The 17,325-nt window shown below is 55.7% G+C and overlaps 2 protein-coding genes across 2 annotated transcripts; one reads left to right on the top strand and one right to left on the bottom strand.

The window, feature by feature from the left end:
* The first annotated feature begins 941 nt into the window (after positions 1-941).
* Positions 942-6,489, top strand: DUOXA1 (dual oxidase maturation factor 1). The gene is made up of 7 exons (XM_063346603.1): positions 942-960; positions 1,739-1,902; positions 2,821-2,878; positions 3,431-3,565; positions 3,717-3,930; positions 5,215-5,429; positions 6,278-6,489. The coding sequence occupies exons 2-7, from the start codon at positions 1,756-1,758 to the stop codon at positions 6,487-6,489; spliced, it is 981 nt and encodes a 326-aa protein (XP_063202673.1). The 5' UTR covers positions 942-960; positions 1,739-1,755.
* Positions 6,490-10,646: 4,157 nt separating this feature from the next.
* On the bottom strand, positions 10,647-15,349 carry DUOXA2 (dual oxidase maturation factor 2). Its single transcript, XM_063346704.1, has 6 exons — positions 15,203-15,349; positions 15,005-15,062; positions 12,992-13,126; positions 12,599-12,812; positions 11,285-11,499; positions 10,647-10,846 (listed from the first exon to the last, which is right to left on the bottom strand). The coding sequence occupies exons 1-6, from the start codon at positions 15,347-15,349 to the stop codon at positions 10,647-10,649; spliced, it is 969 nt and encodes a 322-aa protein (XP_063202774.1).
* Between the last annotated feature and the right edge of the window lie 1,976 nt (positions 15,350-17,325).

Raw genomic sequence — 17,325 nt, 5'->3', positions numbered from 1 at the left:
TCGCTTTACTGATTAAACTGTCTTTATGTCAGTCCACGAGTTTTCTCACCTTTACTCTTCTGATTCTCTCCCCATCACACTGCAGGGGGAGTGAGCCAGTGGCTGCGTGGTGCTTAGTTCCCAGCTGGGGTTAAACAAAGACAGTTTTGGAAGGAAGCCCCCAAGTGGGGTCAGGAGAGCGTTTTTGCCATGCTGGGACCACTCCACATCAACGCAACCTGCTTCGGCCAACCAAAATGCCAAAGAATGAGAGCAACCCCCCCAACAAACTTTCATTTCCATGATCTCCACACCATAGCCAGGTGAGTAACCTGAATATCTTCTGCATAACAGGGCTGGAAGCTCATCTAGACCTGTGCCTCTCTGCTGGTCACCCTCACCGGCCACTGTGTCACCTTGCCCAGTGACCGACACTCAGCCAGGAGCTTCCTGGGGAACTTTCCCGCGGTAAGAAGTCAGGAGCAGGCTCAACGAAGGAGACCATGCAGCCACAACCTATGCTAGATGACCTCAGCTGGGATGCTTCACTGGGCAGCGCAGGTGAGCACTTCGAAGTCCTCTGCTGTTCTCCCCAGCAGGCTTCCAAGGAGCCTGACAGCCCCAGGGTCTTCGTGCTGTAAGGAGCATCTGGACTTTTTACCACCATGCAGGAAAAGTCGAGGAAAAGAAGGCAAAGCCCCTCCGTGATTGCTCACCTCTGCAGCCCTGCGTGGCATGGTGGTGGCCTGTAGCTCTCCTGCCTGCGGTGGGGCTCAGCAGGAGTGCCGGAGGGGGCCAGTCAGCCATGGGTAAGGCTGCATGATCCAGCCACCTCTGGAGGCGGGCACGGTAAAAAAAACAAAAAAAACGCTGTGAGAAATACACCTATGACACGCTGGGCTGGCTTCTCGCCCGCAGCCCAGGGAGGCAGCATCCCGGAGCACGCCACGGCTCCGCACAGAAGCCGGCCCTCGGGATCAGGTAGGCTCGGCAAGGGGAAGAGGGCACGGGGAAGTTTCTGCGGCCGCTGCTGGGATGGTCCCCATGCCCGGGGAACGCTGAACAGCCCTTTCTTAGCAGGGAAGTGCCTTGGCCAAGTGCTGTGGCAAAACCCACAGCCGGCTTCCCGAGCAACATCCCTCCACCCACCACGGAGCTTTCAGCCGGCTCAGGTGATGAAGGCTCGGCAGGCAGCAACTGGCACCCTGCTGCCAGGGACAGGCAGTTTCTCTGCCCCCTCTGGCTTATTCCTGTTTCCTTGGACGATGAGGAGTTCCCTCCGTCCGGGGCACAGCGAGGAGCAGCCCACATTTGTGCAGTGATTTGCCGAGCGCCCCCGAGCGCAGTGGGAACCAGGCTGTGCGATGAAGAGCTGAACCAGGGATGGTGGGAGCGCAGGCAAGAGACCAGGGGTTGAGGACAGAGGAGGGGAACAAGGGTCCCAGCCACTTGTGTATGTCTTGCTGCCCTACCCTGGGGACACGCTGAGCATTGCAGCGGAGGACCCGTTGGCTCCAAACCTGCTTGGATCGAGGACGTACCCTGGGGAGGTAGAGGGCTCTGATGGTAGATGTGTGAGTGTACACCCAGCTGCGGGACCGCAACGTGCAGAGGCACTGGGGATGCAAGCACAGCCGTGCCCGGGACAAGCAGCCTGCTGGCAAGCGGGCAGGAGGAGGCTCTGTGGAGAAGGCTGGGTGGGGTGGAAGCGTGGAGACGATTTTCTCCCCTCTCTGTCTCTCCGGGTGCCAATTTCCAGCCCTCCCAGGCAGCAGGATGACTCTGTGGAATGGCTCCTTCCCCTTCTACCCTGGTGCCAACGCATGCTTCCCCTTCGACACCGCCTGGGCTGTCATCATCTCAGTCTTCCTCTCCTTGTTGGCCACTTTCATCATAATCCTGCCGGGGATCCGGGGCAGGGGGGTAAGTGGAGGGGCAGGCGGAGCTCAGCCCTCTGGTCCCTGCCTTGTGCATCCCACATGCTTCCTTCTTCCCAGCCTCGAAAACAGACTCGGGGAGCAAACATGCCCACAGGTTCATGGCCAGGGCTCTGGCGCCTCTAGCAACACATGGGGGTGAGCTCCAGCCCAACCCAGCATGTACCCCCATGCTGGAGATACCGAACTCCACCACCTCAAATTTACCAGGTGCCCAGAGCCGAGCTTGGCTGGATTTCACTGTGAGCAAGCCTGAGTGGTTTCCCAGGAGCGGAAAAACAGGGTGAGGCTCAAAAACCTCACTCCACCTTCCCCGAAACCCCAATAAAAGAAGGAGGTGTGCGTTGTGCTTGCCCCAGCACTGCTCGCAGGGCTCTGCATGGCCAGCGGACCCCATTGCGTGGCCAGCGGACCCCGCTGCAAGCCCATTACTCACACGCCACATGCTCCTTGCGGGCTTGGCTTTGTGGTGGGGCTGGCCAAGAGCCATCTCCCCTCCAGGGGACACGCTGCAAACCGCCAGATGCTGCTTTTGTCTCCAGCGGTGGCCAGCTGCCAACAGGCCCAAACCCGTGAGGTTTGGATAAGGGTGGAAATCCCAGCTCAGGACTACTAAAGAGAGTGTCTCCATCCTCCTTCCCGGAAAGGGGATGACGTGTCTTTCCTGAATGGGCTGGTTTGACCTTCTTGCTCTGCCCAGATCTCCCTGCTGTCTCCCCACCCTGCAGCAGGGATGACCCATCCACAGGTGCCCCCTGCCCAAAGCGCTGGAGACACGACTCCCCAGGGGAGGCACGGGCCTCTTTCTCACTGGACGGCATTTCTAAATTACACGTTTGGTGCTGAGGTGTCTGTGGCAAAATCTGACTGAGACCTGTCCCCCCTCTCTGCTCACCCCTCGCAGCGACTCTTCTGGTTCCTGCGGGTGGTAACGGGCCTCTTCGTGGGAGCGGTGGTCCTCAGTGAGTACCAGGGTCCTGGGGGGAAGCCCAAGGATACCCAAGACATGGGGGATGGAGGAGCAAGGTGAGAGTGGGTGAACAGAACAGCCAAGCCCCAAGTCCAGCCCACAGGATGAGTTTATGGGTAAGACCAACCCCGGTCTGTGTCTGTGACCTGGCTCCAGCAAGTGGTGGGAGCTGCAAGCACCAAGCTGTCCCCTCTCCAAAGGCTGGTGGTTGTATGTGCAGACCACCTTCAGGGCAGTCACTGAAAGCCCACCATCAACTGATCCAGACAAATTGCCAGGTGCTTAGACAAGGACCAGTGCCTCTAGGGCTAGGGACTGCCCTGGATCTGGGGAGAAACCAACCCAAGTCAGGTTCTCAGGGTCATCGGTGGGGGTTGATGTTGGGGAAGGACATATGAAGCTTCTGCTCCTTGGGGCTCGCAACCCAAGCCTTGCCCTTGGGATAGGGTAGATGATGCTCAGGCCATGGTGACCACCATGGCAGGTACTTCCAGCACTAGATGTCTCGCCATCAGACCATGATTAACCTTTGACATCTTCACAGCCATACAGTTCACCAGGGACTGGGAGACCGGCTGGGTGACAGCAAACACCTCCTACAAGTCCTTCAGCCGTGCCCTGGTGAATGTGGACATAGGGCTGCACATTGGCCTGGCAGGAGTGAACGTCACACTGGTGGGTGAGTGCGTATCACAAGAGGAGGGGACTGGTGCAGGTTTGGCAGCTGTGCACCTGGGTTCTGGGGCTGTGGGCCCTTGAGCCCCCACACCAGGAAGTCTTGGAGCTGCCTCCAAGGCGGAGAAAGGTCCTTAGTCTTCATCATCTGGCAGGAAACCCAGTGAATCAGGTCAATGAGACCATCGACTACAACGAGCACTTTGCCTGGAGCTTCGATGCAGACTATGATCACAGCTATGGTGAAGGCCTGGGGAAGGGGCTGCCCAGCCCCATCCTCTATGTGGCAGAGAAGTTCACCACGCAAAGCCCCTGCAGCATGCACCGGCAGTACCGCATCTCCGGCCACTACGCGTCCCTCACACTGTGGTAAGTTAGAGCAAGAGGTCAGCCCTACCTCTGCTCAGTGGGGAGGTAAAAAGAACCAGATGGAGCAGAGGGAGCTTGATGGAGCCACCCTCTTCCCTGTAAAGCCATGCCAAAGGCTTGGCTGGTCTCTGGCATCTGGCCTTCTGCAGAAACAGGAATGCTCATGCTTCCTGGCCTGCCCATTTCCCCAGAGTCCTCTTCTGTGTGCTCTGCCCTGATGTGCACAATTGCAGTTGGAGAAAATTTATTCTTCATTCACAGGAAAGCAGATGCAACTGTGTGGGTTTTATGGTGCAAGGTCCTCCCCCAGGCAAGATGCGGGGTCCCAATAAGACCAGCCGCGGCGGGGCTCCTCTTGCATGGCCACGAGAGCATGAGACCTGCTGGTGGGGAGTGGGAGGGACCATCAAGAGGGCACTCAGAGGCTGTCTTGTGGTGTAAAGCTGAGCGCCCTTGAGAGTGTTGTGATCGTGGAGCCTCAGAGCATCTCCACGTGTCTCAGAGGGAAAGGCACTGCAGGGAAGAGTGAATCTTGCAGTTCCCCGTATTGACGGAGGTTCCAGCTCCCTGCCCACATCTCTTTTTTTTTTTATTTTAAGGAAAAATAACTAGCCCTGGCCACACTTTCCTGCTATTGAGAAGGAGTATTTCAAGGCAAGGATGTTGATGTAAAGTTATTTTTCGTTATTATTCTTGGCATCAGAACAATTTGTTAGGCTTACCTCCCCAGCGAGCTAAACCCAAGCCCCACACACAGGGCAGGGCTGGCAGCTGGGTTCACTCCAGGTGCTGAATCAGATGTGGGCACGGCTCCTTGCACAGCTCTTCAAACAAAGGCCTCCCTTGTTGCCGTTCTCCCTTTGAATAAGTGGGAACTGCCATGGGGTGGCCAGTTGTGGAGGACCACAAGAGTCAGAGAAAGAGTTAATTTGGAGGGACCTGCAGAGGTTTCTTCTGCAGTTCCCTGCCCTGAGCAGGTTTGATGTCAAAGCCGTATCAACGTGCTCGGGGCTTCATGAAGTTCAACACTGGATGTTCCCAGATGTGGAGATCCCTCTCCACCACTGGGGGACCGGTCCCACAGCTCTATCATTCATGCAGTTACAGAATCATTTGGGTTGGAAGGGACCTCCTTAGATCAGCCTGTCCAGCCCACCTGCTCAAGCAAGACCAGCTAGAGCAGGTTGCCTAGGGGTGTATCCCTCCATTGGGATGTGGAGAGGAGACCCTGAGAAGAGGCTCCAAGCATGAAACTTTCTGCTCAGTTTTGTGGTCCTTTTGCAGGATGGCCTTTTGCACGTGGCTCATTTCCATCCTGTTGTTCTCCATGCCCATCCTGCTCTATGGTGGCTACATGCTCCTGCTCACTGCCGCGCTGATGCTCTTCTCCCTGCTCTTCTTCTTCACCGCGAGGAACACCCCGAAGTGCCCCATCCAGTTTGGCCCAGCTTCCTTGAAAACAGACTATGGTGGATCCTTTTGGCTGACATTAGCAACAGGTGAGTGCTCAGCTTGTTCCTGGGGCTTTTGTTCTCCATTCCTGCAGCAATGATGCTCAGTGATGCCCCAGCAGCACCTCATTCCTTCTGACGCCGTGGCTGGTCACAGAAAATGGTTGTTTGGGTGTTTTTTTTAAATGGCATACAAAAATTTAGGATAGCATCACTGAAACTGGGGGAAAAGGAGCTGAGCAGCCAGGAGATCTGAATGGCCAACGTTATCTGTGTGGAGGTGTGCCTAGAGGAGTGCCATGAAAGTCACGAATCGCAGAGTCAGGGAAATACCCCGCCTGGAAGGACCCTTGGGGGGTCTTTCTGCCAGCACCTGCCCAGAGCAGGGCTTACCTCAAAGCCACATCAACCTTGTTCAGTCTGGTGGTGGATGTCCCCAAGGCCAGAGATCCCCTCTGCCTTTCAGCGCCTGCCTCACAGCTGTCCCACTCATGGGCAGCAATTACTTCCCATGTTACAGAACTTCCCATGTTACAACTGTGCACCTCCGGGAAGAGACCGGCCCTTTTTCAGTAGTAAAAGATGGCAATTAACTCCCCCTGAAGACTCCTCTTTTTCAGGCTAAATAAGCCCAGATCCTCCAGCCTTTCCCCATCCATGGCGGGCTCCAGTCCCAACTCTCTCAGCCATCTGCTCCAGTTCATTGACTTCTCTTTTGTACTGGGGAGCCCAAACTGTTGGCAGAGACCACACGTGGAGAGGGAAACACCACCTTCCCTTCACCTCCTGGGTGATGCCACATGCCATTGGCCTCCAGCCCCAGCTCCAGGTACGGATGGGGCTGGGACGCAGCGGGGAGGAAGTGCTAACGTGTCTCCCCATGCTGTGTGTTGCAGGGTTGCTGTGCCTGCTGCTGGGTCTGGCTGTCATCATCCTGAACTCCAGGCATCCAGAAAAGCTGAAGCTTGTCTTTAACCTGGACGAGCGCAAGAGAGAAGAGGAGGTGTGGGACAAGTCCTACGTGCCAGCCCAGCCTGGCTCCTCTACGCAGGACGTGCTGATGGTCCCTCTGGGCGAGCTTTGTGAGGTGACAGCCACACAGCTGTAAGGCACTGGGGGGAGGCAGCGCAAAGCCCGAGGACACCCCTCCTGAATTCATGCTCCAGTCCAACCCCACCAGGAGCCCTGGTGGGAAGAGACACAACGACAGCTGAGTGACAAGAATATCCAAGGTTGGAAAGGTGTCTCAAATACAATTGTTTGCCCTCATTATTTTTTTTTTTTGCTGTTGTTTTACTCGCCAGCAGCTGGAAGAGCTTTTGGGGTGAGGACAATCCATGCCCCACCCCTGGCTGTCCAGTTACAGGCACCGGGCCCTTACCCTCAGTTCTTCCCCAACAAACCCTAAGTCCTCCCCAAGATGCAGAGGCTAAACCAGAACTAACTGGAGAGGAACCAAATAGCTGCAGACACACAGATATGAACCAAAGGAGAAGCGGAGCCCACGGCAGCAACACTCCCACCCTGAAGACCTCAAGAAGTCCCCTCTGCCCAGGGATGCTCTTCCCATCAGCGGTCAGGAAGAGCATGTGGAGCTGTGCTTAGCTAGGTGCCCTGTATCCAGCACCTCCTCTTGGTCAGGGGTGGAGAGCAGGCTAGCAAGGAGGCCCACGATTTAGTAGGTTGCTGGAGCCACCAGACCTTGGAGGCCTCCTGGATTTCAGACCCATCCTGACACCCTGCAGCTCAAGTTTGACGTTAAGTCTGAGATGTGCCGGGCTGTACATTGGGCTGGAAACAGCACAGTCAGGGGGGTGGTGGGTTGGCTTCTGCTTCTTACAGGGCTTATAAGCACCCCAAACCACAGCCACCAGCCCGTGAGCAGCCTGTGAGCTATCGGTGCTCTTGTGGAAAGGAAGACAAAATGTTTTGGTGGGAGGGAAGGAAAGGAGGAGATGGGAACAGAGCTGCTACAGTGCCCCGGAGAGTGGCTGTAATCAATTAGCAAGCAGTGAGCATCACACCTGGTCGTGGAGGCTCGGTTTCCTCTTGCTCAGCCGTGGAGAGACACGTGTCGTGGGGCACACGACACTGAAATCCTGCACACCCGAGGTGGATCCAGCCGCCCGCTCCCGGCTGCTGACAGCCAGCAGGTTCCTTCTCCAGGCAGGGAGGGAGGGGAGGGAGCACGCTTCGGGGTTTGCACCCCTTTCACCCTCCGCAGGTTTTGCAACATCTTTTTTTTTTTTTTCCCCCCTCTTTTGTGCTTACGTATTTTCCCCTCTATCTCAATAAAATACGTTGGACCTGGTCTTTCTCCTGTCTGTGGATAGAGGCGTCCCTCTGAGGGCTGGCAGGCTGGGGACGCTCTGCCGCTGCGAGGTAGCAGACAGAGGGCGGGAAGAAGGCAAAGGCGGAGACTTTTTGTGGCCCCATATGGGGCATCTGACCACGGCTAGTTGGCGCAGGGCCATAAAGGTGAGTCAACACGCAGTGAACAGGGTACTGGAGGTTTGGTGGGAGCAATTCCCAGCCCAGCAGAGAGGTTTGCAGAGGGACCACCATGGGGCAGGCCCTCTGGGGAGGGGGTGCTCGGACATGGCGTCCTGTCCCATCCCACTCTGGATGGAAGAGCCTTCAAGGAGGAAAGAGAGGACCCAACAGGCATTTAAAAATAGCTTGGAGTTGAACTCCTTGGGCTTGGGAGACCACAGCCAGGATGTTCACAACGGCATCTACCAGGACACGCTTCAGCCTATGGATGAACTAGATCTGAGGTGCAACAACCCCCTTTTATTTCTTTAGTTGAAATTCAGCCTTCATAAAGCTCTGTCTTTCCCTGGGGGGTTCCCCCTTGCAGCCCAGCCTGGGGGGCAGGGGAGTGGGCAGCTGTGGTGCCTGCTAGATGTCATGGGGGCTGCATGCCCCGCTGCAGGGAGTGCCACCAGGCGTGGGGACCACGGTCCTCGCAGAGCCCCAGGCTGTGCTCTCGGAGGCATTCGCAGTGTTTTTGCTCCATCGCTGGCCCTGACCTGCTGGTTAGATGCCAGGTTCCCTGGACGGCGTGGGGCCAGAAGCAGCCTGGGCTGGGAGCCAGGGATTTAATGGCAATTATTTTACGTCTTGTTGTCCAACAACGGCTCAATCCAGCCAGGAAACTGAGCCGGGAGCTGTGATGGACGGAGGAGGTAGGACCTGCGGCAGGACAACCTGGGGGCCGTACAGCCACAGCTCTTATGGTGCTTGTGAAGAAGCAGCTACAACAACACATAGTGAGGCAAAATAATCATCCCTGAGCACTGGCCCTCGTTTATGCCTCTGGTGGCAAGGGAAGAAGTCCTTCACCCACAAATCTCCTTGCAGGTGGCCAGCCCCCGTGCCACAGCCAGCCCCTGTTGTCCTGACCCCCTGCTCCGCACGGACACGGTGTGCGAAGGGGTGTCCTTGTCTCCCATTGCGCCATCGCCACTGCTCAGCCAGCCCCACGCAAGGTCTGCTGCAGGAGTCCTGGCCCTCCGGTGTTTGCTAGGAAGCCGGCAAGGCACACAGAGGGCTGTGCCTCAAACAGATCAAGTTTTGTTTAGGGGTTGTTTATTTGGGTTCATGTCCCTGTATGCCTGGATGCAAGAGGCCGAAGCTTTTCTTTGGGTGAGGATGCTGTTGGAGGGTAAGCGTGCCTAAAAGCAGGGGAAGAAACCGGAGAGTGCCAGATGGGGTGGCAGAAAGGGTGGGAGAACCCCCAGCCTCCTGTGCTTTCAGGGCACAGGGTCTGCCCCACACCAACCCAAAAACCTGGCGGTTGTTCGTAGCATCTTCCCACGATGCCTCCGGACCTGACATGCCTGGACGCAAGAAAGGATCCTCCTTTTCCTGAGGGAGTTTTGTTGGTTCAATCTTAAAGCTTTCGTCCTGCCGCTCGGCTAGCTAAAGTCCGTTTGGGGTTCTCCTACATTCCTACAGCACCCTGCTCCCCACGACAAGGGTTTCGCAATGGCTCCCGTTGACACGTGTCAGCGACCCACCTCCTTCCTTGGGGGCCCCTCTGCCAGGGCAGCTTCCCCCAGGGGAAGGATGCTGCTGCCGGGGGCTCAAAAGCAGGTGCCTGCAGACGTGCCCCACAGCCTCCTCTTAAGAAACCAGCCCCCCAGAATGCCCAAAGTGCTTCAGAGGAGCGGGTTTTTAACAAGGTTTTATTGAAAATAATAATTCTTGTGCATAGCAAATCACATTAAGTGCAACACAAATATCATGTGAAAGAAATTAGTAACTTAAGAGTGAGGCTCTTTTCTCAGAAAGAGCCAAAATACTGAAATGATGGTTGGACTGAATAATTGGTTGGACTGAAGCTGCCCAGTTCTCTGGCATCCAGATACGGCGATCTCATTATGCCAACCTGTGGAGACTTCACCGGATCAGTGGGTTTGGTGGCAGAGCCCACCTTCTGTTCGTAATAACGCAACTCGATGCACTTCATTTCTCACCTGGGCTGGGTCTGACCCCTGGCCTCGGGCTTGTGGTTCATGGTGAGCCCAGCCAGCCCAAATGGGCTGGGGGGGGGGGTAACATCTTTCTTCCCTCTCTTTCCTTTCTTGTGGCATCTGTTTGGCCCACGCTGGGCTACGCATCTTACCTAATAAGGCTCAAGTTTGAAAGTGAAAATAATCACATCACCACGTCCCTCCTGGCAAACTCCATGGTACATTCACTCAGTCTTTATTTCTGGAACAGCTTTTTTTTTTTTACTCTAGCTTGTGCAGCATCTGGCGTGACAGAGGCCGGGTCCGTGCCTGCCTTTCTTAGGTACACCTAAAGGTCTACACTAAACATCAGTGCTTGGGAAAGAAAACAGCAGCTTTAATCAGTGGCATTTGGGGTCATGGGTGCTCCCCGGGAGAAATCAGTTTCTGGTGTGGGAACTGGCCACCAGAGGCTCACTGCACCCCCGTGCCAGGGCGCGGAGCAGGAAGGGCATTCCTCCCGGGACAGAGATCCCCAGGTGAGCGTGGAGCCCAAGAGGCTGGAGCCTCAAGCTGCTCCCGTGGCAGCCTGCCAGCCCTCTGCAAAGCCTGCCCTTTTCCACAGGGCACGGTCAGGGAGACGCAGTCCGCAAAGGTACTTCTCAGCCAGCACCCACCCCAGCGTGGGCTTGCACACGGTTCAAAGGCAGAGGAGTGAGGAAAGGGGTCTCTGGGGACATCAGGAAGGGTTTGTGCTCTGCCCTCGTGGGCCCACGTTCAGGGAAGGAGTGGGGAAAAAAACTTTCTTCTAGATGCTGTTGGGGTTGAGTTTGGAGGGCTGAGAAAGACACTGCCCGTTGTTCATAAAATGGGCGTTGACATACACTTCAGTCATTTCCTGGTGTTCCTCTGCTTTGTCCTCATGGAGGTCAAAGAAAGTTTTCAGTAGGTCCAAGCTGAAGTAGTGCAGTGCAACAACTGTGATCCCAGCCACAAAACAGAGCAAGCCTAGAAGGCAACATACTCTCTGAGAGCGTTCCCACAAACAGCTGCACGCTTCCCACCCCACACCCCTCCTGTGATGGCCCCATGCCAGGGAACAATGCCTTCCCTTACAGAAAATGGCCCTCTGCTACGTGAAGTGGCTCCAGCTGCTGTGCTGAGCATCTTAAAACCTAGGCACGGGTCTTAAAACCCCATCTCCTTGCATTCCTGCATCTCAGGGACTAAAATCCCCCCACCACCCTTGAGATGGGGATGGTATTCCCCCTTCTGCCAGCCCTCTCCGCACCTCTGCCGGGATCTGCTTTGCTGAGGACCAGGCTGGGGCTCTGGTGGGCTGTACTGCCTGAGCTCTCTGACGCCCGTTTCTGGGGGAAAGCACTGGGACTCTTGCACACCCAGAGGGACAAGGTGGTGTTCCCTGACGCAACTTGGTGTCCTTACCAATCGCTAGTGTGAGCCAGAAAGATCCCCCATAGCTTATGTGCAGGATTTCAGTCCCAAACTGGATCGGGCACACCAGGGTGTTCCTCACGGTGGAGAATGAGAGCAACGAAAAGATCATGAAGGCGCCCGTGACCAGGAGCATGTAGCCTCCATAGACTAGGACAGGCATGGAGAAGAGCATGTTGGAGATGAGCCAAGTGCAAAAGGCCACCCTGGAGACAAGAGAAGACCAACAGATGAGTTATGCAAGTGCCACGGACTAGGATGCTGTATGCGAGGATTTCCATGTGGGAGGAGGAATCTGGGCTCCAGGTTGCGTTGTATGAGGCCAAGAAGCTCTGTGGGCAGGCTGGAGTGATCCTTGGCCTCCCAGGCCGAGCAAGCACATGTGCAACACTCACACCGCTACTTCCAGAAGGCAGAAGCCCAGATTTCCTCTTCACATTGCTCAGCTCACAGACAATACCAGCCTCAAGGAGGCCACAGCAGCCCACTCAGGATATCTAGACCATCTCAGCTCCCTGCCCTTCCACATGTGGGGCAGTGCAGACACCGGAGAGCAGCACACAGGACTGGGATAATTGCAGAAGCGCACATAAGTCATTTTCAGCAGCTGTGGACTTGGCTGAGGAGATGGGTGACGGGGGAAGCCTTCAGCTATGGGCCAGGAGCTCTTGGTCTCTTGGTCCATGGCATCACCAGGCCCCTTTCCTAGCTTCTGCATCCCTGCTGTCAAACCACAGGGAACAGCACTGCAATGGCCCTTGCCCTTCACAACCCATGGTAGAAGAGACCAGCTCCTGACAGCTATGGACCAGCTCTCCCTCAGCCCAAGTGAGCAGCAACATGCCGCTGCCCAGCAGATCCTGCTAAAGAGCTGAGATTGACCCCACAACACTCCCAGATATTAAATTCCCTCGCAGATGGGGATGGGAGAGTTGTGCACATGCTGCTGGGTCTCTCTGGGCCACCCACCAAGGACAGCAGCTCCAACTGACTCCATGGGCATGGATCCCTGCCATCCTCACCCCATCACGGCAAGGATCTGTACCACATTCCTCTCTCCTGTGCCCAGCCCTGGTGGAGTTGACCAGCAGAGAGAACCAGGAACCTCCTATCTGCTCACCCCAAGATGCCCACAGGGCCACCGGTTTGACCGCAGACCTTGAGGAGGCCCCTTCCATGTGCATGGCTTTCCTCCCGGCAGCACGCAATCAATCACCATCCACCTCAGAGGCTTAGGGGCAAGGCAGCAGAACCCTTCCCACATCCTTACATCTCCCCTGCCTACACCAGGAGACAAAAGCTCACCAGAGAGTGGCCGATGCGTAGTGGCCAGAGATGCGGTACTGCCGGTGCATGCTGCAGGGGCTTTGCGTGGTGAACTTCTCTGCCACATAGAGGATGGGGCTGGGCAGCCCCCTCTCCAGCCCTTCGCTGTAGCTGTGGTCGTAGTCTGCATCAAAGCTCCAGGCAAAGTGCTCGTTGTAGTCGATGGTCTCGTTGACCTGATTCACTGGGTTTCCTGCCGGAGGGAGAAGACTGTGTCCCAGCAGCCTGGGTGCTGCCAGCCAGGAGCATGGACGCCCAAGGGACAACAGGCTCCCAGGAGCCTCCATGCAGACCAAAGCCACCCACAGGGCACTTGGAGACCTTCTGGGGCCATGGCCACGCCAGAGCTGCAGATGGGGACACCAGACTCACCCATGAGCGTGACATTCACCCCGGCCAGGCCAACATGCAGCCCGATGTCCGCGTTCACCAGGGCATGGCTGAAGGACTTGTAGGAGGTGTTTGCCTTCACCCAGCCGGTCTCCCAGTCCCCCGTGAACTGCACAGCTGCCAGGAAAAGTAAAGCTGGAGTCAAGGAGGGGCTGGTCTGGGGCTTTGTTGTGCTGAAGTTGGGCGAGGGGGGGTCACAGGCGGTCTTCCCACCGTGGCACCACAAGGGAGTGTAAGGAGGGCAGGAGAGCTGACTCAGCCACCAGGACGTGCCCCAACCAGCTCCCACGCCCTGGCAGAGCTCATGTCCTCCCTTCACTGAGCATCCACTCCCTCGATCTGGGAGCGGGGGAGCTCGGATCCCTACGGATGAACCCCACGACCTGATTCCTCCTTGGACAACCTCTCCAGGACTTCCCTGCAAGCTCCCCACCACAGCAAGGATCGCAGCCCCCTGGGACAGGGCCTGGGAAATGAGCCCGTTCCTCAGCCTCGGGAACAGGGGTGAGTTTCATTCCAAGTTTTAAGCTCCCTAGATCGAGCTATTAGTGAATAGCAAAGATCGCTGCCAAGCGGAGGCAGTGGAGAGGGGTGGCAAGTCACAGTGACACAGTCACAAGTGACACAGCTCTGTCAGTTCATCTCGGGAGGGAAAAGAAAAATTTGAAGGATTTCTGGTCTATGTTTTTTGGAACAAAGTGTCCTTTTCTGAACCACTTTGACTTTGCAGCGGGATTAATTTTTCGGTACTGAAATGAGCTGAAAGTGAAGGTGGTGATTTAATCTGGGGCTGAAGAAGAAAACCTGCCCGAAAATAAGTTCGGCTGCTGAATCAACTTGCGAGGGCACTGATCCAGTAGCAGTTCTGCAGAAGCCTTTTCCAGCCGCAGGGTTGAGCGTGCCCTGCTGCCGCCAGACAGAAACCCTGATGCTGGCTTTAAAACTACTAATTCCTCCTGTGTGTCCAAGCAGCACCCAGCTGCATCCTTGTGAGGAGAGTGGCACTGGATGGCTCTCCGGGGCTGAGCCGGTTAAGGCTGTGGAAAAAGCCCTCACCTCCACCCCTCTGCCATTTCCAGCCTGGCACCGTGTTCCTGGGCAGCTCTGGTGGCATCTCCCAGCACCTGGATATCCAGAGGAGGAGGGTAACCACCACACGCTGGACTGGCCTGTGTGTCAGCCAACAGAGTCCAGCGGCTGGTCACAGCCTGCGTATCTACTTTTATCACCTGGTCGAATCAGGGGTTGAGTCATTTAGGTTGTGCTTCACCATCCCTCTCCAAACAGTCTTGTAATCCACCCTGTCCTTGGCAGCAGGAGACCGACTTTGATTTAGGGTCAGGGCTGGTTGCTCTCCCCATCTGGCATCTTCTGTCCCCTCAGTACCTCTTTCGTTTACGTGTCCTGTCACCCTGTCCGACTTGGAAATCCCACAGCCTGGTTTCCACCACAAGTCCCATTTATTACAGGTTTCCTGGTTTCTACTAAACCAAATCCTCTCCTTCATCTCCTCCTGCCTTGCTCCTTGGAAGGTCTTTACCGCCCCACCTCAGCCTCTGTTCTGCCTGTGTTTTATTTCGACCTGCTCTCTCCACGTCCCTGCGAGGCTCCTCTCGTCCTCCAAACGCGCCTGGCCGCAGTCCCAGCCGCTCAGGCGTGCTGCCTCAGCAGCGGGCAGCTCGGGAGGGCTTGCACGGTTGGAGGAACACGGGGCTGTGCAGCCCACTGGAGCTGGGGCTCTCCAACCTCTGCGCTGTGGTTACGGCCAGCAAAGCTCTCTCTCAATTCAGAAGTGACCACAGGCACCTCCAGGTGCCCTTAAGCCCTTTCGGGAAGTGGTGGTATTCTTTACTGAGCAGGGCTAGGGGTAGACCCTGCAACCAACTTCAGCCAGGTGACAGCTACGACCACGAGCTCCCGTTTCCCAGCACTGACCCTGCCCCGGGGTTCAGTCCTGCCCCAGACCCACCCGCCGGGGGGCTGCATAGCACTTACCAACGATCACCACTCCCACGAGGAGGCTGAGGAGAACCCGGAGAGTCCAGTACAGCCTCTGCGGGGAGAAAGGTGGGACATCAGGCAGGGAGGAACAGCCCCGTCTGTCTTCCTGCCTCACCCCGAACCAGCCGGGATTATCCCAGCATCCAAAATGTGGGGAGGAGATGCTTATCTCCAGGGAGAGGGGTCACGCACCGCCCGCCCGCGGATGCCCGGGATGATGAGCAGGAAGCTGCAGGCGAACGTTAGGAAGACCACGATCACTATGATGCTGCTGACATCAAACACGGCGACCTTCCTCTGCTGCAGGTAGAAGGGGTAGACGCCATCAAAGAGAGTCATCTTGCACTTCCAGGAGCCTGGGGGAGAGACGCGGTCACAGCGGAGCCCCGGCTGCCTCCAGCCTGTGGTGGCCACCCCCAGCTCAGCTCTGGAATAATCAGCTGCGAGAGGTCCACCTCAAAAATCCCCAGAGGGATGAGGAAATGTGACGCTGCAAGGAAACAGGCAGGGTGAAATACTTCCCAGCAGAGAAACACGCCACCCAAAAGCCCTTGGTGGAGGAGAGGAGGTGCCCAGGGCAGGGCTCCACCAGCCTGAAGGGATTATGGCAGCCTGGGGAAGCACGAGCCACTGTCCTGCTGCCACTTGAGGAGCAGCCCAAGCCCAAAAACCTGCTGAGCTGCTCCTCCCCGGACAGAGAAGGGTCTTTCCCTCCAGCAGATGCAGCCAGGGCTTTCCGCTTTGTGGCTCACCCTTAGAGAAAGTCCATGAGCCGGTGACAACCAACCTCCCTCCAAAATGACAAGGAACCACTGAGAACACCGATTTCACAGTAGTAAAACTATCCTCGGCCAGGGGCCGCCGTTGCCGAGTGGAACAAAGCCCCTCACCCCCATTTCCACCCCCTCCCTTCCAAGAGGCTTTTCCCCAGGAGCTGCAAAGCGCAATCCGGGGAGGGAGGACCGTGTCTGTGCTTGGTCCAGAGGGGCCAGAAGCAACCCCTAGAGGCGGGATGTGGGTCCAAGGAGCACACAAGCTTCAGGAGCACATCTCAAGGCTAAAGAAAACTGAGTTACACGAGACAATGAAGTGTGTAATTCCCGTAGATGTCTTTGAACTCCCACCGACGCTTTAGTTCTTGCAATTACAGAGCTTCCCCCCGTTCCTGGGTTAGATCTTTTCTCCCCAAACTGATTACATGCTTAGTCCTTTTATTTTCCTTATTTAATAGCATCTCCGCACATAACTACCCCGGGAAGTCTTTCTCAAGTCAGGCAATGCCACAGCTAATATGACTCATGACCGAACACAATTTCTTTCTGTCCCTGCATGGAGGAGTTGTTTTTATTATCATTTTCTGAAAACAGTACTAATTGTATTTTTAGGTAAGATCCAACCCAGAAGCAATTCAGCCACTAAAAAGCAGGTCCCAAACCGCTAGAAGTGGGTGAGGATTACGATAAACATCATAAAACAGTTTACCTGGGCAGCTGAAGTCACTTTTCAATGCGTAAAGCAATATATGGTTTCAGAATAATTTTCTGTCCGGTAACCCAGATCATTACAGCAAAGAGTTTAACAGAGACTGGGTTTTTACAACGGGCTCACAACTGATCTAGACCTGACCTTGTCTTGACTCTCTGCTCCGGACTGACAGAACTATCAGGTGTACTTAGAAACCCCAATATGGGCTATTTCCCTGGAAAGCCAAGCCCAGAGAAGGACGGTCTTGAAGGACCGTTCCTGCTGTCATTACCTGGCAAGCAGGGGCCGTAATTGAGTCCCGATGCGACAATGTCCTGAAGTCCAGCCGCGGGGTTCCCAGCCCAGCAAACGTGCCCACAAACAGTCTGAGGGGCTGTAAGAGACGAAACAAATGAACAGCTTAACGTAGGGGAAGGTAAAGCTTGATTGCTTGAATTCCACCGGTTTCGTTAGGTCTTTGCCTGAATTTCACAGGAGGTGCGATGAGGGAAGGGTGATTTCCAAGTCTGTAGCCACTGAAAAGCAGCTCTTCGCCACTGAAAACAGATCAACTGTACGTAACAATTGAAAACCCAGAACGTAACATGGAAAACGCTGCCTTTTAAAATCTAAATTTAACTTTCAAACAATATCAAGGGCTGTTTGCATTTCCTCTATGCTTTGCGGCTTCTGGGAATAGTTCTATAGAGAATTTCCAGGGAAACAGCTCTTTCTGTTGCTGTCTGCCCAATCTTTTTCACTTGATTACCCTGCACAGAAGACCAGCTCCTTGGCATTTTTGCAGCTTTGAAGTGGAAAACTGGTGCCTGCAGCTCAGAGCAAGAGAAACT

Source organism: Chroicocephalus ridibundus, chromosome 9, assembly GCF_963924245.1.
Source record: "Chroicocephalus ridibundus chromosome 9, bChrRid1.1, whole genome shotgun sequence".
In the NCBI taxonomy this organism is placed as follows: domain Eukaryota; kingdom Metazoa; phylum Chordata; class Aves; order Charadriiformes; family Laridae; genus Chroicocephalus; species Chroicocephalus ridibundus.
Note: the sequence above shows the minus strand (reverse complement) of the source record. Positions and strands in the feature narration are given on the sequence as shown.

What these genes read in the sequence shown, in the direction of transcription:
- DUOXA1 (XM_063346603.1), top strand. Translation starts at nt 1,756, where the DNA reads ATGACTCTGTGGAATGGCTCCTTCCCCTTCTACCCTGGTGCCAACGCA. An exon ending in CGGGGATCCGGGGCAGGGGG is followed by an intron (nt 1,903 to 2,820) that starts GTAAGTGGAGGG and finishes CACCCCTCGCAG; the next exon opens with CGACTCTTCTGGTTCCTGCG. An exon ending in CGTGGGAGCGGTGGTCCTCA is followed by an intron (nt 2,879 to 3,430) that starts GTGAGTACCAGG and finishes ACATCTTCACAG; the next exon opens with CCATACAGTTCACCAGGGAC.
- DUOXA2 (XM_063346704.1), bottom strand. Translation starts at nt 15,349, where the DNA reads ATGACTCTCTTTGATGGCGTCTACCCCTTCTACCTGCAGCAGAGGAAG. An exon ending in CGTGGGAGTGGTGATCGTTG is followed by an intron (nt 13,127 to 15,004) that starts GTAAGTGCTATG and finishes TTTTCCTGGCAG; the next exon opens with CTGTGCAGTTCACGGGGGAC. An exon ending in GGTGAATGTCACGCTCATGG is followed by an intron (nt 12,813 to 12,991) that starts GTGAGTCTGGTG and finishes TCCCTCCGGCAG; the next exon opens with GAAACCCAGTGAATCAGGTC.